Consider the following 23,973-nt stretch of genomic DNA (forward strand, 5'->3'; position numbering starts at 1 on the left):
TTTGTCCCCAGTCGGAGTCGTGACTCGTAGTTTTAATTGACTTGTCTTAAAACAAGTCGGCAATTATGTAATAATATGAATAACCCAGAACCTCCTTCCAGCCTTTTCCTATTCAAATGCCTAACAAAATAAGCATTCCGGTTTTTTGGGTTTTTTTTTTCAGACCTCCTTAGTCAGCTTCGTGATGTTCGGAAGCCCGATGGCTCGACAGAACATGTTGGCTCCATCCTTGTGGGCTGGGTAAGAAAAGTTCTCTGGTCTTGCTTTAAGATAAATTTCCACAATCTACATGGAGCTCTGTTTTTACTAGACTTTTCTTGCTGGCAAATATTGACTTCAAATCAGAAAAAAAAGCAACTCAATAAAAGTTATAAATATATTTAGGCTTTATCTCTTAAGAGCATGAAAGCAATTCTTTTTGTTTTTTCCTTTTTGCAGTACTGGGGATGGAACCCAGGGGCATTCTACCTCCAAGCTGCACCCTCAGCCCTATATTTTCTTCTTTATTTTGAAACAGGGTCTCACTGAGTTGCAGAGAGGGCCTCACTAAGTAGTAGCTGAGGCTGTCCATGAACCATGATCCTCCTGTCTCAGCCACCCAAATGCTGGGATTACAAGCATGCGCCACCATGCCTGGCAAAACAATTCTTTTCTTATTACAAATTTACTACATTTGAGATAACATGGCATTTTCTCAATAAAATAAGTAAAAGTCCTAGTACTTAGGAGGCTGAGACAGGAGGATCGCAGATTGCAGCCAGCCTCGACAAATAGTAAGGCACTCTGCGACTTAATGAGACCCTGTTTCAAAATAAAAGATAAAAATAGGGCTGGGGATGTAGCTCAGAGGTAGAATACCCCTGGGTTCAATCCCCAGTACCCCCCCCCCAAAAAAAAAAAGTAAAAGTACACATGAAACTATTAGTAGTTTCATATCAAATAAAATCAAACTAGATAATATTGGATTCAATATTGGGCCAATGACTATTATAATAATTACTTTCTAGTCTATCACCGCCTTGACTCAGAACCTTTGAGGGTTCATATCTTAGCTACTCTAGTTCAGGAGCCAGTTTTAGCACTGAGGCTGAAATATCTCAAGGGGATCTGAAAGACAAGTCATGTTCTCAGATGAATAATTTAGAAAATGTGCCTGAATATTTCAGGAGAGATTGTTCATTTTATACTTTTGACTTTCATCTTATTATGAGACATGGTAGATCTTTTAACTTCTTCTTCAGCCTCCAAGAGATTCTTCCAAAGAGAGCCAGCCAACTGGCATCAGAGAAGGTTTCATGAGAAGAGAGGGTCTGCCTCCATGTTTCTTAAATTTCTTGAGTCTGCAGCCTTTAGTGGAAGCAAAGGGGCCTCCAGAATTAGCAGGATGATTGGTTGCTCTTTTTTGTTTTTGTTTTGTTTTGTGGTACTGGGGATTGAACCCAGAGACTTCTACCTCTGAGCTACAGGAGGTAGAATGTTTTTTTGTTTGTTTTTGCGGGTCTGGGGATGAAACCCAGGGGCATTCGACCTTCGAGCTATCCCCCCCTGCCCTGTTTTTCTTTATTTTGAAACAGGGTCTCACTAAGCTACAGAGAGCCTCACTAAGTAGCTGAGCCTGTCCACGAACCGCGATCCTCCGGTCTCGGCCTCCCAAATGCTGGGATTACAAGCGTGCGCCACCACGCCCAGCTCTAGAATGTTTTATTTTTGTTTTGAAACAAGGTTTTGCTCAGTTGCTGAGAGTGTTGCTCCTTGCTGAGGCTGTCTTCGAACCTTCAATCCCCTCCCAAGTACCAGGATTCTAGACACGCACCACCACGCCAGTTTGACTGCTCTGTATCTGATGAGACAGCAATCCAGAACCACATGGTTCTCTCAAGCATCATATGCAAATTGCAAATTTGTGCCAGAAGCAAAACTGCAGAAATTTGCCTCGTTATTAACTTCTTTTTTTCTGAAATAAGTGTGTGTCACTTTTGTTAGGAAATTGGTTTGATCTGCAGATGGCTTTTTTAGTCCTTTTCTGTACATACCCAGAGGAAGAGTGACCATGCTGGTCCGTTGCTATCTGAGCCCTTCAGGCATCACGTGGGGACTTGCGCTTGACGAGCAGCCTAAAATTAAACAACTGGCCCGTTGTTAGCAGACATCATGAGAAATGTCCTTATTTATCAGGGCCGAAGAGCTGTTAAATGTTTTCCCTCTTTTAACTGCAGATGTGTTCGTGCTAGTGGGAACTGTAAACCAAGGGGCGCATCTGTTTGAGCTCTGGTCTTTTTAATAGAACAGAATAAACATCTTAGTGGACTTTGAATGAGAAAAGTCAGGGCCTATTCGACCCATGAAAAATTGATTTATTTCTTCCCCCCAAGGAAAAACATGAAAAAAACCTTTTAAACAAGTGAGCCGCCCAAGTGGGGCAGTAACGGCCAGTCCTTTTGACCTTCAAATAAATCAATTACTTTTACTTTGAAGACCTTAAACAAAATGGTTGCTTTTTTTTTTTTTTTTATTTTCAGGGAACCACCCTGGTTACTGGAGATCAGTGTCCCCTCCCTAACAAGTTGCCCTGTTTGAGCAAGCCTTATCACAAAGAACTTCCCAAGTGACCTATCTCAGTAATAAAATAATTTATAAGCCTTGCAGGGCTGCAATTTCTCATGTTAATTTGAGTTTTAATTAAATTTTAATTTCCAAGAGAGAGGCAGGGAACATGGAAACAAAAAAATTTTTTTTCTTGGTTAGGTCACTATTCACAATGAAAGGGAGATAAAAAGGATTTCTTTTAAAAAAAAAAAAGTGAGAGTTTCCCTTATAAAATCTTGACCATCTATTTAAAGAGATATCAAGTAATTTAGAGCTTTGGCTGGGAGGATGGATGAAGAAGCTTCAAACTCAGAGCAACTAGCTTTCCTTTCCTCCCCCCAGTACTAGGGACAGAAGCCAGGGGGCATCCTACCTCCCAGCTATACCCCCAGCCCTATTTTTTATTTTTTATTTTATTTATTTATTTATTTATTTATTTATTTATTTATTTGCGGTACTGGGGATGGAACCCAGGGGCATGCTACACTTCCAGCCTTATTTTTTATTCTTTATTTTGAAACAGGATCTCACTAAGTTGCAGAGAGCCTCACTAAGTAGCTGAGGCTGTCTGCAAACCATGATCCTCCTGTCTCATCCTCCCAAATGCTGGGAAGACAAGTGTGTATCACTGCGCCCAGCTTAGCTTTGCTTTTTGAAACTACAGTTTCAATAAAATATTCTAGGGACAAATAATAATAATAATAATAATAATAATAATAATAATAATAGCTATTACTTACTCATCAGAGTCCAAGCTCCGTGCTCTGCATTATACGTCCTATCACACTTAGAGAAAGGAAGATGTTAGCATATGCCGTTTGTAACTGGAGAAACTGAGGCTTGGAAGAGTCATCCATGAGCTGGCTGTCTAAGTCGTGCTCTGAACCCGACCGTCCCTGATTTGAGAGTCTTCACTCTTGAGTTTCCACCTCATATTTTTAAGTGAGTGCATGCTCATTTGGGAACCAAGATGTATATGCTCTTCCTCTCCCACCTCGTTAAAAAGATTACTTGCGGCCTTTTCTGGCCACGGGCTGAACCGGATAGACATGCCCTGGAAATGAGCACCCTGTCAGGTGTGAACACAGGACCCCAAAGTGATTTGGTTGCCATGGTAGCAGGGGTCTGGATCTGAGAAAGAAACGGCCCATTGGACAGTGAGCAGCACGTGCCTGGGCCTCCTCGCACATTCGATGGTTGCTGCCGGTTTGTTTCTCTGTAATAAAATCATTGGTCATTTCCCGGTGTTTTAAAAGGCAAGGAAGTAGAAATGAAATTAAGAGGGCCTGAAGTGCTTTTTAATTAACTCTGAAACTCTGAATTACAAGTACTACATCTAGGGAGAGAGAGAGAGAGAGAGAGAGAGAGAGAGAGAGAGAGAGAGTGTGTGTGTGTGTGTGTGTGTGTGTGTGTGTGTGTGTGTATACCACTTACCATTACTTTCAACCATAAGGTTGAAGAAAGAATTTCTGCAGCTCTTTTTGACACAAGTAGAGGGTTCCCTTTTTATTTATTTATTTTTTTTGTGGTACTGGGGATTGAACTCATGGGATTCTACCTCTGAGCTACATCCCCAGCCCAATTTCATTTTTTATTTTGAAACAGGGTCTCATTAAGTTGCTGAGGCTGGCTATGAACCTGCGATCCTCCTGTCTCAGCCTTTCAAGTACTGGATTGCAAGCGTGTACCACCATCCCTGCTGGTTTTGTTTTTTATAACATGGAAGGAAGATAGACATTTCCAAGGAATGTCAGGCTCAGCAGTAAATCTACCCCCTCCCCTCTGGTACTGGGAATGGAACCCAGGGGCATTCTACCTCGAAGGTGTACCCCCATCCTATTTTTATTTTTTGTTTTGAAACAGTGTTTCACTAGGTCACTAAGAGTCTCCCTAATTTATTGAGGCTATCCTCAATCCTATGATCCTCCTGTCTCAGCCTCCCAAATTTTTAGGCATGTATCACTATACCCAGCAATAGCAAACTTTTTTTTTTTGGTGGTACTTTTTTTTTTTTTTTTTGGTGGTACTGGGGGTGGAACTCAGAGGCTTTCTACCTCTGGGCTATACTCCCAGACCCATTTTATATTTTATTTGGAAACAGGATCTCACTAAGTTGCTGAGAGCCTCATTCAGTAGCTGAGGCTGGCTTTGAAGCTGTGCGATCCTCCTGTCTCAGCCTCCCAAACGCAGGGATTACAAGTGTGCACCACCACGCCCGGCCATAGTAAACCTTTTAAATACTACTTGGTTGGTAACATTTTTGGGATTCCATTAATGAAAAAGTAATTTCATTAAAAGTTATAAAGGAAGCAGCAAAGCCAGGCGTGGAGGCACATATTTGTAATCCCAGCATTTGGAGGCTGTAACAGAAGGATCAATGTTCAAGGACAGCCTCAGCTACTTAATGAGGCTCTTTGCAATTCAGTGAGACTCTTTCAAAAAAAAGAATAAAAATTAGGGCTGGGGGTGTAGCTCAGAGGTAGAATGTCGCTGGGTTCCATCCCAAGTACCTCAAAATATAAAACATAAAATAAAAGCAGCAGAATATTTGACCTTTCAGATGTTGCCACACTTAAGCAATGTTCCCAAGCTATCAGATATTACCTAATAATGTAACCCATCAAATATTCATTTAGTCATTTGCCCGGAACACAGACTTGGACTGTCAGTTATGTAATAGGCGAAGTGCAAAGTACTGAGGATATAGAATTGAAAGGCACCTTCCTGTCACTATCTTGCATTGAATCTTCTCCTGAGCAGGTGTCATGGTTAACTTGCTTCCTGGTACAAGAAAGAGAGGACCCGAGGCTGCTCTGGTAACTTTCTGGAGACTCCTCGTATTGTATTATGATGCCAGATCTCAGGTGCTGTAAGAAGGAAGAATAGCCCAGCGTGGTGGCACATGCCTGTAATCCCAGTACTTGGAAGGCTGAGAGAGGAGGATCACAGGTTCAAGGCCAGCCTCAGCAAGTAGTGAGACACTCATCAACTCTGTTTCAAAATAAAATAAAATAGGACTGGGGGTGTAGCTCAGAGGTAGAATGACCCTGGGCTCAGTCCCCAGTGAGACACACACACACACACACACACACACACACACACAAACACACACACACACACAAGTAAAAGGGGTATTAAGAAGCTCTTCCTAGTCTCTGCTGTGTTGTTTGCACAGTGTGACTGATGGGATGTGTCAGAGAAATGAGTGTTTTGCTGGAATGAAAGCAATCAAGTTAAGCCCTTGCAGTTTTTATGCTGAAATGATTCTTTGCATGGCATTGTGATGTGAACCATAAGGTACAGGTGAGACTCTTCCCTGGCCTGTCAAAGATAATTTTAAAGATTTTTATAATTGCTTCCTGCATATGGTTTTTTTCAACTAATTATCCTTTTGCATTAACTTCTTGAGGCATTTTTTAATTGGGCTGCCTTAAAGTTGGGCATAATGGTGCATGCCTATAATCCCAGTACTTGGGAGACTGAGACCAGAAGAATTGCAGATCCCAGGCCAGCCTCAGCAGGTAGTGAAACTCTCATCAATCTAGCAAAACCCTGTTTCAAAATAAAAATAAAATAGGACTGGAGATGTAGCTCAGAGGTAGAATGCTCCTGGGCTCAGCACCAAAATAAAATACAATTATATTAATATAATTTGCATTATATTAATGTTATTATATTAATATTAGAATATCAATAGAATTAACATTATAGTAATAGTATTATAATACTAATGTAATATCATATTATGTTAATATTGTAATGTTATTATAATTAACATATTGATGTTATTATAATAATATCAGTATTATAATATTATTATTTTATTTTGCTGCTGAGCCCAGGAGCATTCTACCTCTGAGCTGCATCCTCAGTCCTTTTTTATTTTTATTATATAATTGGGCAGCCTTAGAATCAAGTAGACCTAAACTAATGTAGAGCTGCTTTCACAGAGCCACACAGAGGGCTGTGCTAGGGCGTCTCACCCCTTGTTTTTGGTGTGTGCCACTAAGCCTTCCACATGAGTTTCTTACAGACAATTTAAAAAGAAATCTTTTGGTTTTAAGATGATTTTTGCCATAACGGAATACTTTCAGAAGGTTTATAAAAATTCTGAACTGTGCGCATATGCAATAATTCTGGTTGTTTTGCTCCTAGCTTAGATTGGCAGAAAATCCAAATAAATTGTGATAAGGATCTTACCAATCAAAAAAGTAAATGTGCAGCCAGTTATGGTGATGCACACTTGTAATCTCAGTACGTGGGAGACTGAGACTGGAGGATCAAAGGTTTGCAGCCAGCCTCAGCAATTTAGTGAGGCTGTCAACAACTTAGCAAGACCTTGTTTCTAAATAAAAAATGAAATAGGGTTGGGGGTGTGGTTTGGAGGTAGAATGCACTTGGGTTCAATCCCCAGCACCACAAAGAAAAAGAAAAGAAAAAAGGAAGTAAATGTGCAAACAAGAAAATTGTTTTGAGCTGGGCGTGGTGGCATTCACTTGTGGGAGGCGAGACTGGAGGAGGATCCTGGTTCACGGACAGCCTCAGCTATTTAGTGAGGCCCTCCGCAACTCAATGAGACCCTGTTTCAAAAATAAAACGACTGCTGGGCATGGTGGCGCACGCTTGTAATCCCAGTACTTGGGAGGCTGAGACAGGAGGATTGCATAGGTTCGAAGCCAGCCTCAGCTACTTAGGTTATCAGCAACTTAATGAGACCCTGTTTCCAAAAATTATATAAAAAATAGTACTGCAGGTGTAGCCTGGAGATAGAAAGCCTCTGGGTTCCATCCCTAGTATCCAAAAATAAGTAAATACATAGATTAAAAATAGAGCTGGGAGTGTAGCTCAGAGGGACAGTGCCCCTGGGGTTCCATTGTGTACCGAAAAAAAAAAAAAAAAAAAGAAGGAAAAAGAAAAGAAATAAAGAAAAGTACTTTGCAAAAACAATCCAGAGCCTAGGGAACTGTTCATTGTCTGCTATTTGGAAGATTCCACTGGCTTTCTCCAGCCATGCAAGTAAAGAAATGTTGGCCAGGCCTGGAGACCAGTTCGGTGTTCATTCAGTCCTGACAAATGATGCCAGCTCGTAGCTTCGGAGTCCAGTGATGCTGAAGCCCATCCTTCTCCCATTTTCTTCTCAGCTGCCTTGTCTCAGCTCCTACGACAGCTACTGTAGCAACCAAGTGGCCGCCAAAGCCCTGCTGGACCACAAAAAGCAAGACCACCGCGTCCAGGACTTCCTCCAGCGATGTTTGGAATCCCCCTTCAGCCGCAAGCTAGACCTCTGGAACTTCCTTGATATTCCACGAAGCCGGTTGGTGAAATACCCTCTGCTTCTTCGGGAAATCTTGAGGCACACACCCAATGACAGTCCAGATCAGCAGCACCTGGAAGAGGCTGTAAGTTCTCCCGTCTCCGCTTTTCCTCCCCTGTTGTTTCCCCACAGTGGCTACTGGGTTGGGTCCCTGCGCTCTGGGACCCAGGAATCTTCAGCCGTAGGCCTGGTACCGCCATCAGCCTTGTGTTTATTCTGCAAGTCAGTTGTCCTCTCTCTGCGTACTTTCCTGGCCTGGAAGACAGGGTTTACCTGAAACACGCTTTAACGTCCCTTTGGTTCTAAAATGTCTTGGTTTTCTTTATGTGACTCTCATCTGGTGTTGCAGTAGCTGCCTGTGAGGGTTAAGGTCTCTGTGGAGATTTTAAATTAAATAACTTTGTGTCAGGTGTGGTGTCTCGTGCTTATAATTCCAGTACTTGGGAGGCTGAGACAGGAAGATTGGGGTTGGCGGCCAGCCTCAGCCTCAGCTACTTAGTGAGGCCCTTCATAACTTAGTGAGACCTTGTTTCAAAATAAAGAATAAACCCCGAGCTTGGGAGGCGGAGACAGGAGGATCGCGCTGGTTCGGAGCCAGCCTTACTGGCTTAAGAGACCCTGTTTCCAAATAAAAAAATATAAAATAGGCCTCGGAGTGTAGCCCGTAGGGAGAAGGGCTTCCAGGAACCCCAGTACCACCAAAAATAAATAAATAAATAAATAAATAAATAAATAAATAAATAAATATAAATAAATAAATAAAAAGAATAAAACAATCAGGATGGGAGTGTAGCTCGGAGGTAGAATCCCTGGAATCAATCCCCAGCACCACAAAAAAAAGAAGGAAGGAAGGAATTAAATAGCTTTGTTTAGTAAGAAAAAGGGAGTTTCCTTTTAACCCCACAGCCCATTTGCAACTTTCACTGAAGATCTAGTGCCCCTCAGCCCCCAGTTGTAGCGAGGTGCCTCGTCAAGCTCCTGCTCACCAGTGGACTCATCTTTCAGCAAATGTTTATGAAGTATAGACTGGGCAGTGTGGAACATATAGATTATTCCCTCGCAGCAATAGAGGACAAGGGGAAATGGGATCTTTCTCATTGGAATATTGTAGACTATGAAAACTCCATCAGGAGAACTGGGTTCTGACTGCAGCTCCGGATGGAGCAGACCATGGGCTGGAGGGGGCGGGGTTGCAGGGACCTGAGCACAGGTGTAAAGGATTGGCAGGACTGGTCATGCGGGGGCCTCTCTGCCTGGGGATGGATACTCTGAGGAAGCAGCAGACAGGGTGGCAGAGGCCAGGTGTGATGGTGCATGCTTGTAACCCTAGTACTTGGGAGGCTGAGACAGAAGGATCACAGGTTCAAGGCCAGCCTCATCTACTTAGTGAGGCCCTCTGCAACTTAGTGATAAGAACCTGTTTCAAAATAAATAAAAAATAGGGCTGGGGGTGTAGGTCAGAGATAGAATGTCCCTGGGTTCAATCCCCAGTACTGCCCAAAAATAAAAATAAAAATAAAATGGCAGAGAGCTTGGGCATGGTGGCATGCACCTATAATCCCAGTCCTTGGGAGGCTCAGACAGGAGGATTGGAGGTTGAGTGCAGCCTTAGAAAATACTGAGCCTCATCAACCTAGTGAGACCCTGTTTTTTTTTTTTTTTGTTTTTGTTTTGTTTTTTTGGTGGTACTGGGGGTGGAACCCAGAGGCTTTCTACCTCCAGGCTATACTCCCAGACCCATTTTATATTTTATTTGGAAACAGGGTCTAAGTTGCTGAGAGCCTCACTAAGTAGCTAAGGCTGGCTTCAAACCTGCGCAATCCTCCTGTCTCAGCCTCCCAAGCGCAGGGATTACAAGTGTGCGCCACCACGCCCAGCTGACCCTGTTTCAAAATAAAAATAAAATAGGACTGGGAGTGTAGCTTGGAGGTAGAATGTCCCTGGGTTCAATCCCCAGTACCACCAAAAAAAAAAAAAAAAAAAAAAAGGAAAGAAAGAAAGTGATAAGTAAAATAAAAAATTATGCTATGCTAGTAAAATAAAAAATAATGTGAGTACAGTGGAGTGTGAAAAAAACGAGAGAGGTCCGGTACACGTGGCATGTAAAGTTTTAATTGCATGGTTCTCCCGGGGATCAGGGCGAGGCACCGTGGGGATGGAGGTCATGGGTATAAAAGGCCGAGTCCACGTGTAAGCCCTTTGGTGTACTCATTCGAGTTATCCCCTCATGCCATTTTGGTATGGGGCTGTATTTCTATTTTCTGTATTTCTATCTTTCTAATAAACTTCTTTAAATCTTCAGCAACTGTCCAAGCTATGAATATTTATTCTTAGCTTAGGACAAGAATCCGCGGTTTTTCTTCTGTTTGGGGTCGTTTTGGATTTTGTTATGGGTTGGGGGAAAGTGTGCCCGGGACCCTCGCAGGGGTTCCCGGAAAACAGTTTCCACAAACCATATTCTCCCAATCCGTAACATTAATGATAATGAGCAGGACCACCAACAGCAACAGCAAGAGTGATAGCTAACCTCAATTATTGAGTACCTACTAAAACCACTTTATATAATTGCCTTATATGTATCTTGTTTGACACTCATAACAGCCTGTAAGATGGCTTTCTTATTAGGACCATTTTCTAAATGAGTCTCGGGGCAGTGAAACAGCATGCCCAAAGTCAGAGCCAGCAAGGGGTGGATTGACATCGAAGCCCTGTCCGTATCGACTTCAAATCCTGATCCTGTACGTGGAAACAGAGAGCTAGCCCTTTCCAAAGAGTCCCAGTTCTCTTTGGAATTGCAGAAAGCTGCCTGATCACCAGGCAGGCTTTGTGGCCGGGACTCATTGGTGCAAAGCTGGGCCAGGTTCCCCCACATAGAACAGAGAAGCACAAGGAAAGATTCCCCCAATTCACACTCGAGAAGTTCAGTGTGCCTGCAGGCCCTCAACCCACAAGCCCTGGGGGTGATTTCCAGCTCGCCTCATCAGGGTTGTTTTTAATATGTTCTATAAAAAAAACACTGAGCTAAAGTTTGCATTTAAAAACAGGCCGGGCATGGTGGCGCACGCTTGTAATCCCGAGCTTGGGAGGCAGAGACAGGAGGCTTGCGCAGGTTTGAACGAAGCCAGCCGCCCTGGCTTAAGAGACCCTGTTTCCAAATAAAAAGTATAAAATAGGTCTGAGAGTGTAGCCCGGAGGTAGAAGGCTTTCCAGGAACCCCAGTACCACCAAAAATAAAAAAATAAAAATAAAATAAAAATAAAAACAGATAGGAATGTGATTGCTTGCAGAATGAAAAGATGTGTCAGTTATCAGTTTCCCCCTAGCATGTAAAGTGTGAAGCCATTTTCAAAAGTTGAATCTGTACCTAATTACTCAGGGGCATTCTACCTCTGAGCTATACTCCCAGCAGTATTTTTAATTTTTTTTTTTTCAGTACTGGGTTTGAAACCCAGGGGCATTCTATTTCCGAGCTATATCCCCAGCCATTTTTTTATTCTTTTTTTTTTTTTTTTTTGAAACAGGGTCTCACTGCTTTGCACAGGGCCTCAGGAAGTAGCTGAGGCTGTCTGTGAACCATGATCCTCCTGTCTCAGCTTTGCAAATGCTGGGATTACAAGTGTGCGCCATGCCCAGCTTATTTTTATTATTATTGTTATTTTTTTGGTGGTACTGGGGTTCTTGAAAACCCTTCTACTTCCAGGATACACTCCCAGACCTACTTTTTTTTATATATATTTTTATTTGGAATCAGGGTCTCCTAAACCAGCGTGGCTGGCTTCGAACCTGCGCAATCCTCCTGTCTCTGCCTCCCAAGCACGGGGATTACAAGTGTGCGCCACCACGCCCGGCAGCCCAGCCTATTTTTAATTTTGAAACAGGGTCAGACTAAGCTGCTAAGACAGCCATAAACTTATGGTCTTCCTGTCTCAGCCTCCCAAATACTGGGATTATGAGCATGCGCCACATTGCCCAAATTAAATACCCATTTATACAGTCAGACACATTTTTTTTCTTCCTTCTATATAAAACCTTGTAGCCTTATCTCAGATGACCAGAATTATCTATCCCCATATTCTTGGATGTATTGCAAATATTTGATAAACACAAAACCAATAGAACCATGTAGCTTGACTTAAATGTTCTCTGAATAAGTTTTCCATGTATGCAAAAGGGAAAATCAGAGTGCTGGGTAAACCACTTCCACACCAAAGGAGTTGATTGCATCCAGGCCTGTGGTGAGATCTAATGGAAGGTCTTGCTTCGGATATAGAGTATAAACTACCCCATCACTATTACAATTTCTTTTCTTCTTCCTTTTTTTTATTAGTGGTGGTGGTACTGGGGATTGAACCCAGGAGCATTCTACCTCCAAGCTATACCTCCAGTCCTGTTTTATTTTTATTTTCAAACAAGGTCTTGCTAGGTTGATGAGAATCTCACTGCTTGCTGAGGCTATCCTCAAACTTGCAATCCTCCTGTCTCAACGTCTCAAGTACTGGGATTACAGACCTGTGCCCTACAGCTGGCCTGCTGTTAGAATTTCTTAACAGTGTTTTGAAGGATAATAGAATTGCTCCCCCTCAAGAGGATAAATTAAAATGGAACTTTGGATAGTCAAATGTCCATAGAATTTGTGGCTGAATCTTTACATTTTTAAAGATTATTTCAACCAGAAAATGATTTTTGCAGACAAATCTCTTTTCCCTAACCTCCAGTCTTCCCCAGCTCCTTTAAAAAAAAAAAAAAAAAAAAATCTCCGAAGTCAATGGGAAGAACAGCCCTGCTTTTGGTGAAGCAGCGATAAAAAGTTCATGTGAGGAGTTGATGAGTGGACGACATTGTGACACCAGGGACCAGGGCAGGCAGGGTTTTCAGATCCCACTCCGAGGGTCCCGGCATGCGTGGGCCAATTCCTGGAGCCCTGTATTTCTCATCATCTCTCTTCCCCAGTCCCTGGTTAGACAGGCAACAATAAATTTAAATGCACAACTACCATGACTGTTTACTACTTGGAAACCTGCTGTGTGTCACTTTATAACTCCCTGAAATCCTGCAGAATAAATCTCCCTCAAGACCTACTGCAGGGCTGGGAATGTAGCTCAGTGGTACAGTGTTTGTCCAGCGTGTGAAGCCCTGGGTTCCATCCCCAGCACTGCAAAAGAAAAAAAAAGACCCAGTGCAAAAGGATAATACCTTCATGATGTCCAGATAAAGAGAAATACAAAACATTATTTTTTCTTTTTATTATGAAAAACATTACACATACATGAAAGAGGAAAGAAAAACATAACAAAGTCTTAACTTCGACAATGTTCAACTCTGAGGCACTTTTGTTTTATATATATCTCTATTCATTATGCCATTGTGTAGATGCACCATATACCAAAAAAAAAATTTTTTTTTTTTGGTGGTTCTGGGGATGGAACCCTTCTACCTCCGGGTCTCAAGCCAGCGAGGTTGGCTTCGAACCTGCGCGGTCCTCCTGTCTCCGCCTCCCAAGTGCAGAGATTACAAGCGTGCGCCACCACACTTGGCCCAACAAATATTTTTAACAAAATAAAAGCAGTTCCAAGCCAGGCATGGTGGCACACACCTATCATTTCAATACTTGGAAGGCAGAGACAGGAGAATCCCAGGTTCACGGCCAGCCTCAGCTAGTGATACTCTCATCAACCTAGAGAGACCCTGTTTCAAAATAAAAATGAAATAAAGCTGGGCGTATGGCTCAGAGGTAGATGTCCCTGGGTTCAAACCCATTACCACAAAAAAAAAGTAGTTCCAGAGTTACTATCATAAAGACACATGTGGAATTTGGAACAGTAACACTGACTGTTTCCACTGAATTTGAAAGTAGTCATAGCTGCCTAAGGAACCGCTAGGGCTTTGAGTTTATGAATCTTCATGTGATGAGCCGGCTGTTCAGCCATGAGTAAGATTAGGAAATTAAACCCAGGGGCATTCTACCTCTGAGCTAAGGCCTCAGCCCTATATTATATCCTTTATTTTGAATCAGGGTCTCACTAAATTGCAGAGGGCCTCATTAAGTAGCTGAGGCTTGCCATGAATCTCCTCTTGTCTCAGCCTCCCAAGTACTGGGATTATAAGCATGCGCCACCATGCCTGGTTTCATTCTGATTTTGAAACAGGGTCTCACTAGGTTGATGAGAGTCTCACTACTTGCTGAGGCTGGCCTTGAACATGCAGTCCTCCTGTCTTAGCCTCCCAACTTTTGGGATTGATTACAAGCATGCATCACCGTGCCTGGCTCTGATTTTATTTCTTATTTGGAAATAGGGTCTTGCTAGGTTGATGAGAGTCTCCCTACTTGCTGAGGCTGTACTCAAACCTGTGATCCTCCTGTCTCAGCCTCCCAAGTACTAGGATTACAGGTGTGCACCACCACACGGAGCTTACTTTTTATTTTGAAATAAGATCTCACTAGCTTGCTTGAGTATCTCACTAACTTGCTGAAGCTGGCCTGAAACTTATCCTCTAGATTCAGCCCCTCGTCCAGGTATGGGGATAACAGGCATGTGGAATATTTTTTCCAGTGTCGTGCTACCACCAAAACTAAGGAAGTAGAGAAAAGAATAAATAAGCTGTCATTTAAACTTTTTCTCTTTTCTTTTTTGTGGTACTGGGGATGGAACCCAGGGGTATTCTGCCTCTGAGCTACACTCCAGAGTTATTCTATTTATTTATTTATTTATTTATTTATTTATTGACGGGTTTGGGGATGGAAACCAGGGGCATTTGATCTCCGAGCTACACCCCCTGCCCTATTTGTTTTTATTCTTTATTTTGAAACAGGGTTTCACTAAGTTGCGGAGGGCCTCACTAAGTAGCTGAGGCTGTCTGCGAACCGTGATCCTCTGGTCTCAGCCTCCCGAATGCTGGGGTTACAAGCATGCACCACTGCGCCCGGCTTTATTTTTTACTTTGAAACAATCTCTTCCTAAGTTGTGGAGGGCCTAAGTTTTTGAGGCTGGCAGCAGGCCCATGATCCTCCTGTCTCAGTCCCCCAGGTACTGGAATTGCGGATGTGCAGCACCAAGCCTGGCTTGTCATTGAAACTCCTAATAGCTAGAAAAATGTATAGGCAACCAGGCGTGGTGGCACACGCTTGTAATCCCAGCATTTGGGAGGCTGAGACAGGAGGATCTGGGTTCTTGGACAACCTCAGCGACTTAGTGAGGCCCTCTGCAACTTAGACCCTATTTCAAAATAAAGAATAAAAAAAAATCAGGCTTGGGATGTAACTCAGAGGTAGAATGCCCCTGGGTTCAATCCCACAATAATAAAGAAGAGAAAAGAAAAGAAAAATGTAGAGACTACGCATGTATCCATAGGGTACTGTCATCAGACCAACTCAGAGCCATAAGATCTGCCAAATGTGTGAAAGTATAAAAGTTCTAACTGGGTCATAGTCTTTACCCATTTGTTTTGGGCAGAAGGTATCATTTTACTAACAGAAAAATAATTGCTTAACACATCTAGAAAGAATGCACTGCTCCTTTAACACATTACCAGATCTGGCATCTTCTAACTGAGTAAACATCACTTTTAGAACCTTGCTTTTCATGAAGATTGTTTGTTCTGTTAAGTAAATGTCGCCCAAAAGAGGCCTACTCAACAGTCCCCATCTGTTAAGTTCTTTTCAGTAACCACAAGTTGGTCTTTTCACTTTTAGGAGACTCTGTTGAAGAGGGTCTATTCTTTTAGCTTTAATTGGAGTCACTGAATTTTGTTGAACTAACTTCTCATTTCTTTGTTTTCCATATTTTCTAACATTTAGACATGTTATCGATGTGATAGAATACATCTACATAAAAATCCGCTGATTATATCTCAGAGTCATGCTCTGGTTTTGTTTTTCCGGGGTTGTATTTATTATCCATGACATCACATCCACCATTGCTGTAATGTTCTCTGCCCCTTATTCACTCACATGTGCTATGGACATGGGCAAAGATGTTTGTTCAGACTGTCCCCATGATTACTCTGGTGTCTTTCTTTTTCATTCTTTTTTTTCTCTCTCTCTTTCTTCCTTCTCTCTTTCTTCTTTCTTTCTTTCTTTCTTTCTTTCTTTCTTTCTTTCTTTCTTTCTTTCTTTCTTTCTTTCTTTCTTTCTTGTCTTCTATATTATGCTTTGTTTTCTTTTCCTTGGCTCAGTTTTTACATTTTCAACATTATGGGTGTGTCGTAAGAAATATGTAACACCAAGCCAGGCATGGTAGTGCACGCCTATAAATCCAGTACTTGGGAAGCTAAGACAGGAGGATCACAGGTTTGAGGACGACCTCAGCAATATGGTAAGACATTTTGCTAGTGAGACCTAGCAAGACCTCTGTTTCAAAAACAAAAAAAATAAAGGGTCTGGGTATAACTCTGAGTTAAAACTATGCTGGGTTCAACCCCCAATACCACATACACACACACACACACACACACACACACACATACACACAGAAAAGGACTGGGGGTATAGCTTGGAGGTTGAATGCCCCAGGGCTCAATCCATCCCCCCACTAAAAAATAAAAGTGCAATGTGAAACTCAGTAGTGGAGTCTTAAATGTCAGACCACCTTGTCTCTTCCTCTTAGGTAAAATTATGCATCGATATTTTATATGTAAATAACTGCATATGTGTACAGTAAGTATGTATGTATATATACATGTGTGTATGTATGGATATCGGCATATTAAAAGAATTTTTTTCTTTTCCTAAAGCAACAACTTAAATATTAGCATCTCAGAATCACATCCAGTGTGTCTTGGTGACATCTGGGCTGGCCCAAGACTCTGCGGATGCCGCAGCGATGCCCTCACTCTCCCCATAAGAATTTTCCTCTTTGTTTCCATAGATAAACATCATTCAGGGAATTGTGGCAGAAATCAACACCAAGACTGGGGAATCTGAATGCCGCTATTATAAAGAGCGGCTCCTGTACTTGGAGGAAGGCCAGAAAGACTCCTTGATTGACAGCTCGAGGGTCCTGTGCTGCCACGGGGAGCTGAAGAACAACCGGGGCGTGGTAAGTGCTTCCTCCTCCTCAGTGACAGCACAGGGCGCATCCTGGCTTCCCCACCCTCAATCCATTGCATCTGTGTATCTTTGTACTATTTCTTACCTTTTTAAAATTTTTTTGGCAGTACTGGGGGTGGAACCCAGGGGCATTCTACCTCCAAGCTACACCCCCAGCCCAACTTTTTATACTTTATTTTGAAACAGGTTCTCATTGAGTTGCGGAGGGCCTCACTAAGTAGCTGAGGCTGTCCGCGAACCGCAATCCTCCTGTCTCAGCCTCCCGAATGCTGGGATTACAAGCGTGCGCCACCACACCCGGCTTATTTCTTCCCTATTAAAGGTCATAATCAGCCGGGTGTGGTGGCGCACGCTTGTAATCCCAGCACGTGAGAGGCAGAGACAGGAGGATCGCGCAGGTTTGAAGCCAGCCGTGTGCGCTGGCTTAGGAGACCCTGTTTCCAAATAAAAATAGGTCTGGGAATGTAGCCCGGAGGTAGAAGGGCTTCCAGGAACCCCAGTACCACCAAAAAAAAAAAAAAAGTCATAGTCTTATGAAAAAAAAATTGCTTTAGCAGTGTCTTTGACATCACTCAACTCTGCATGTTATTCCTTCTTAAATTTTCTAATATCATGAACCAGTGTATATTCAAAAGAATTTTGGAAACCAACACACACTTGCCAGATTTTTATATTGTTTGAATATGACTTTCAAAAACAAATACAGAGCAGTTAACATCTCCTGCTTCTTTTTTTTTTTTTTTTGAGACAAGGTTTGCTCTGTTGCCCGGGCTGGCCCGAATTCCAAGGCTCAAGTGATACCCTGTCTCACAGTGAGCTGGGAGTACAGGCACTCACCACTCTGCCTGGCTGCATCTCCCAATTTGTTTTTAGAAAATAAAGAGTGATTTTAATAGGAGGTTAGAGAGATTTAATTGCAGGAAACCAGGTAGCTTTTAGGTATATGAGAAACTTCATGCTTGTTCATCCACTAGCACCTATCCTCAGACTAGAATTTTCAGACCTTTTTTTTCTCCCGTTTTTGAGGATTAATCCCAAGGACATTCTGTCTCTAAGCTACACATGCACGTGCAGGCCTTTTTTTTTTTTTTTTTTTTTTTGGTGATACTGGGGATGGAACCCAGGAGCCTTCTACCTCCGGGCTACACTCCCAGACCATTTTATATTTTATTTGGAAACAGGGTCTCTTAAGCCAGCTGAAGCTGGCTTCAAACCTGTGCGATCCTCCTGTCTCAGCCTCCCAAGCACAGGGATTACAAGCGTGCGCCACCACGCCCGGCCTTTTCTTTCTTTCTTTTTTTTTTTTTAAACAGGATCTTGATAAGTTGCTGAAACTGGCCTTTTGAACATAAGATCCTCCTGTCTCAGTCTCCCAAGTATGGGGATTACAGGCATGCACCATGCGCCCTGTCCATTTGGGGCGGGGTGTTAGGTAATAACCTATCCTTCACTAGCTGCATGTCTTTGCCCATTAGGTACCCCATGTTCTGGCTTTTATTCCTGGGTACATATTGAAGTTGTTCTCCTCTGTTACCATAGCAACTTACCCACCTCTTCCCTGAAAGACTTGCTACAGTGGGTCGTAATTCTCCATCTTTCTGTCAGTCTCTGTCATTAGGCCATGTTCTTTAGAGTGGGGGATGTACTTCAGTAGTCTCCAGAACCCGGCACATACTGGGGACCAAGTAAATGCACACTTGCATAAAGGAAGAGTGGGCTTGAATTATCTGAGAGCTAAACATTCATTTTACTTACCACGCTCTTTGTATGTGGAGCCAGGAGATATATGTGTCTGTTATTATTATCTAGTTCCTGTGTTGATATAGCCATAGAGAGACAGGACTTCCATTTTGACTGTATTTTGTCTTCAGTGTTAGCTAACCCTTAGTTTTTTTTATTAAGAACACTTCAATCCAGAAGACATTGATACACTTTGCCAATTCAGGGGACGCCCTTTCAACCTAGACTGAGTAGGCTTGGAGATGACTTGTCAGGGCTGCTGCGAGTCCAGCCAGCTGATGGTCCTTCCAGGCAGTGAGACTTGTGAAGGCGCTATTTGAAGTCTTATCTGTTTGACCAAGGAGGTACTAATCACCAGAAGACCATGGTCTGCTTTCTGATTTCCAGAAAGCATTGGTAGAGTTCTATTTAACACAGGGGCATTCAACCTCCAGGCTACACCCCAGATCTTTTTATTTTATTATTTTGCTTATTTATTTGTGTATATGTGTGTGTGGGTGTGTGGTACTGGGGATTGAACCCAAGGGCATTCTACCTCTGAGCTACATCCCAGGCCTTTTTTTGTTTTGTTTTGAAATTAGGGTCCCACCAGGTGGCTAAAAGTCTCACTAAATTTCTGAGGCTAGCCTGTGTGTGTGTGTGGGGGGGGAGGTGGGGGTGGTACTGGGCATGAAACCCAGTGGCTTTTTTTTTTTTTTTTTTACCTCCGGGCTATACTCCCAGAACTATTTTATATCTTGTTTGGAAACAGGGTCTCACTAAGTTGCTGAGAGCCTCACTAAGTAGCTGGGGCTGGCTTCGAACCTGTGTGATCCTCCTGTCTCAGCCTCCCAAGCACGGGGATTACAAGCGTGCACCGCCCGGCATTGAGGCTAGCCTTAAACCTGCAATCCTCCTGTCTCAACCTCCCAAATACTGGGGCTATGGGCATATGCCACCACGCCCAACACTGGTGGGCTTCTATTATCTGACACCCAGTCCTTGAACACTCTTTCTAGGAATCCTGCAGGAAGTGGGAAGAAGCAGAAGCCTTTGCTCTACAAGCTGTAGATGTGTTTTCTCTTTTGTGTGTCAGTCAAGGGCCGTGGATCTGGTCGCTGTGCCCCGGGCACTGCAGGTGAACTCGAGCTCAAGGTGCAGGCAGATAGAGTTGTGAGAATAAAGACAGCAGTGGGGCAGGAGGCTTGTTGGTTTCCCTCCACTGGAGTTGCGAAGGTCATTGTGAACAAGCTCCTGGCTCAGAAAAGAAGTGCAATAGTTTAAGGGTGAAGGGAGCTGAGGCTGGCAAGAGGAATTCTCAGGGAACATTTATAAATGAGGGATATTTTTCACAGGTTGTCCAGACCTTCTGAGTTCAAATTGTAGATCTTAACTGGAAGATTGATTGAGGTATAAACTGGATAAAATCTGATTATTTTAAGCAGACAAAAATAATGGCCAACCCTTTCCACCCCTGCCCACAAAAGAAAATTCTTATTTTTTTATTTTTTTGGTGGTACTGGGGTTCCTGGAAGCCCTTCTACCTTTGGGCTACACTCCCAGACCTATTTTTTATTTTTAGAAATAGGGTCTCTTAAGCCAAAGCAGCTGGCTTCAGAACCTGAGCGATCCTTCTGTCTCCGCCTCCCAAGCCCGGGGATTACAAGCGCATGCCACCATGCCCGGCAAAAGAAATTCTTAACACATTCTTTCAACCACCACCATCACACCCCAAAAAGCTTTTAACTTGGTAATTTTGTGTTTTATTCTGTTTTCCAATCCTTTTCCTCCTTTTTCTGTTACTGAGGATTGAACCAAGGCACATCCTACCTTTGAGCTATAACTTTAGCCCTATTTTATTTTATTTATTTTATTTTGAAACAAGGTTGCACTGAGTTTCTGAGGGCCTCCCTAAATTGCTGAGGCTGGCTGAAAATCTGTGATCCTCCTGTCTGAGCCTCCCAAGTACTGGGATTATGAGCATGCTCTACTACGCCTCGCTTGTTTTCCAGAGTTTAACATGTACATTTTGAAGCTGGGCATGGTGGTACACACCTATAATCCCAGTATTTGGGAGGCTGAAACAGGAGGACCTCAGGTTCAAAGTCAGCCTCAGCCAAGTAGTGAGACTCTGTTTCAAACAGAAATAAAATAGGACTAGGAGTGTAGCTTGGAGGTAGAATGCCTCTGGGTTCAATCCCCAGTATCACAAAACAAAATAAAATATACATTTTGTTTCTAGCAGCCAAGATTAGGCTGAGTTTTTGTTTCTTCAGTTAGTGCTATGTGGTAGGAGACAGGCAGATCTCTTTTCTGTCACATGTGATATTAGTTGATAATGAATGGGCTTCCTCTGCCCCTAAATCACGATTTTAATATGAATGTCCACCTCTGCCCTTCTGGTTACCCTTTTGAGATCCCTGAGCTGACATTCCCAAATGTGTCCACCAGAAAACCAGAACCTGGCTGGGCCCCAGTCCTTGGGAGGCTGAGACATGAGGATTGCAGGTTCAAAGCCAGCCGTGGAAACTTAATGAGGCTCTCAGCAACCTAGTGAGACCTTGTTTCTAAATAAGAAATTTTTTTAAAAAAATCAGTCTGGGGGGCATGGCCTGATGGTAGGATGCCTCTGGGTTCAATCCCCAGTACCAAAAAAGAAGAGAAAAGAAAGGAAAAGAAGAATAAACCAGAGCCCAGCTGCAGTCACGGACCCTTCATTTGAACTCTTGAGAATGTCTAAACTGAGAAACATCTGGCCCCAAGAATGAATGCAGGAGATTTGCTCAGCTCCACCTAGCAACTGCTGTCCTGATGTATTTTGAGACAAACCTTCATTTCTGAGGTTTTCTTTCTGTCCACACCGTGCACGTCTGTCATCTGCCTTTTAAACGTAGCCTCTCTTCAGAGAGAACATCAATCACTCTCTTTGGTGTAGACGAACTTCACTGGGGAGGAAAAGCTTGGACCGGCTTTCCCTGTGGTTCCAGCGGCGTGCTCTCTTCTCCCACAGTGACACTCGCAGCTGGAGCGTCTGGCTGAGGCTGATGGTCATATCTGTAACTGAAGCAACAGGTGTTTTTATGTATTTGGGAAGCAAAGATTAATATGAGCTTTGATATTCAAGTCTCATCCTTTATGGATTACTGTTCATTTCCACCCCTTAGCATCTACTATTAGGTAATCTACCTAAAAGTTGGGGGAGTGCTAATGTTTTTCCATTTTATTACCCTGTTTATTCTATCCCCCCTTTTTTACTTTTCTCTTACTGCAGCCAAAGGTTGTATGTGCATGTGCACAGGTTGCAAATTGCAACACAAATAGGGCCCCTTGAGTTGGCAGCCCTGGCTGCGGTGTCTGTGGACAGAAAGGCTTCCTGCAGCGGATCCGTCCCTAGGGAAGCACTGTTATAAAAGGCGGCGGATCTGGGTGTCTTGGTGCATACCTCTAATCCCACTGCTTGAGGGGCTGAGACAGGAGAATCGCAGGTCCAAGGCCAACCTCAGCAACTTACTTTCAAAATAAAGTAGGACTGGGGGTGTATCTCAGAGGTTGGATGCCCTTGGGTTCAATCCCCAGCACCACACACACACACACACACACACACACACACACACACACAAATAACAATAATAAATAAAAAATAAAAAGGCAGTGGAAATGGATATCTGGAAATGCCTCAGACCCACCGAACTTCTGTTGTCCTGCAGAAAGATTTGTGCATGAGCGTTCATAATCCCTTGTGGACCTCTCGCCACAGAGGTCCACACATCAACCACCGTTTTGATCATGGATTCTTTTCTTCTAGAAACTGCATGTTTTCCTGTTCCAAGAAGTGCTCGTGATCACTCGAGCCATCACCCACAATGAGCAGCTGTGCTACCAGCTGTACCGGCAGCCCATCCCGGTGAAGGACCTCCTGCTGGAGGACCTGCAGGACGGAGAAGTGCGGCTGGGCGGCTCGCTGCGCGGGGCTTTCAGCAACAATGAGAGAAGTGCGTAGAGGTGGCAGGCCCCGGGACCTGCTGAGCGGTTTGGGTTGTGGTCATTTGGAGGGAGTGGCTGGCTGGTGGAAAGCAAGCGACCTGCATTCCGGTGCTGTCTGTCTACTGTGTACTCTTGTTCAACCTCCCTGAGCCCTCACTTCGCCATCAGCAAAGGGACGCATGCCTACCTCGTTCATACGGTTGCTTTAAGAATTAGTTAAGATAGCATTAGTGAACCGGTCTGCACACAGCAGGCGCACTTTGTGCCCCCTGCCTGGGCTGGAAGTGTAGCTGGGAAGTAGAATGCCCCTGGGTTCAATCTCCAGTACCAAAAAATAAAATAAAAAGATAAAGAAAAAAAGCTTAATATCATAAAGTCCTCGTGTAGGTACCAGTTACATAATGGTGGGTTTTGTAGTTGAGCTGGCACACTTGTCTCTAAAGAGACTTAAGAATGGTGCCAGGCATGGTGGATGCGCACGCCTGTAATCCTACTACTTGGGAGGCTGAGACAGGAAGATAGCTATCACTGTTGCTCTTGAGGTCCTCTCATAGGGAGGGTCATGGGCGTGTGTTGACAGTCCAAAGGGCGTGGGGCACTTGTTGAAATTTCACATTATTTTATTTATTTTTTGTAATCCCAAGTACTAGGATTACAAGTGACTTTTGTTCACATCCTTTTCTATTCTAGTTAAAAACTTCTTCAGAGTCAGTTTCAAAAATGGATCCCAAAGTCAGACCCACTCGCTACAAGCCAACGACACCTTCAGCAAGCAGCAGTGGCTGAACTGCATCCGCCAGGCCAGAGAGAGCGTGGTGTGCGCCTCGGGCCAGGCCGCGGAGCCCGGCTCCGGGGAGCTGCAGGGAGAGTCGAGGCTCGAACAGATGGACCAGTCAGACAGTGAGTCGGACTGCAGCATGGACACCAGCGAGGTCAGCCTCGACTGTGAGCGCATGGAGCAGACGGACCCCTCCTGCGGCCACAGCAGGCAGGTGGAAAGCAACGTGTGACAGGCTGCGCCTCCCGGAGGCAGCCCTGTGTCTTACCTGTACAGTATTTGCATTCCACACACGGAACTGTTCAGAGAAGCACTTTTTGATACTTTTGTGAGCGCGTCGGCCCAGTTTCTCGTGTCCGTACCTCTGTCCCAATACTGTAACCACCAATCCATCTGTCTATGGTCTCTGCAATCTGGGGCCACCTTTATGCTGTACAGAGTGTCTGGATGGGCCGAAAGGTACTTGAACAGGTGACTTTCAGTTGTCCTGCTGGATTTTTAGAAATAGAAGAAAATCTCTAAACTACTGTTCGGTGTAGATTGCTT

General features: G+C 43.6%; 1 protein-coding gene across 3 annotated transcripts in view; it reads left to right on the forward strand.

Moving 5' to 3' along the window:
- The window catches only part of ARHGEF3 (Rho guanine nucleotide exchange factor 3), a gene marked incomplete at both ends in the record, with an annotated part of 290,292 nt that extends 266,633 nt beyond the window's left edge, over positions 1–23,659 (forward strand). For all 3 annotated transcript variants that reach the window (XM_080714876.1, XM_080714878.1, XM_080714877.1), the window contains 5 exons: positions 164–240; positions 7,728–7,985; positions 16,765–16,935; positions 22,471–22,657; positions 23,340–23,659. In XM_080714876.1, coding sequence (XP_080571002.1) covers positions 164–240; positions 7,728–7,985; positions 16,765–16,935; positions 22,471–22,657; positions 23,340–23,659 — 1,013 coding nt within the window. The remainder of the gene's footprint in view (positions 1–163; positions 241–7,727; positions 7,986–16,764; positions 16,936–22,470; positions 22,658–23,339) is intronic.
- Positions 23,660–23,973: the final 314 nt, after the last annotated feature.

Source organism: Muscardinus avellanarius, assembly GCF_963383645.1.
Source record: "Muscardinus avellanarius genome assembly, chromosome: 18".
In the NCBI taxonomy this organism is placed as follows: Eukaryota; Metazoa; Chordata; class Mammalia; order Rodentia; family Gliridae; genus Muscardinus; species Muscardinus avellanarius.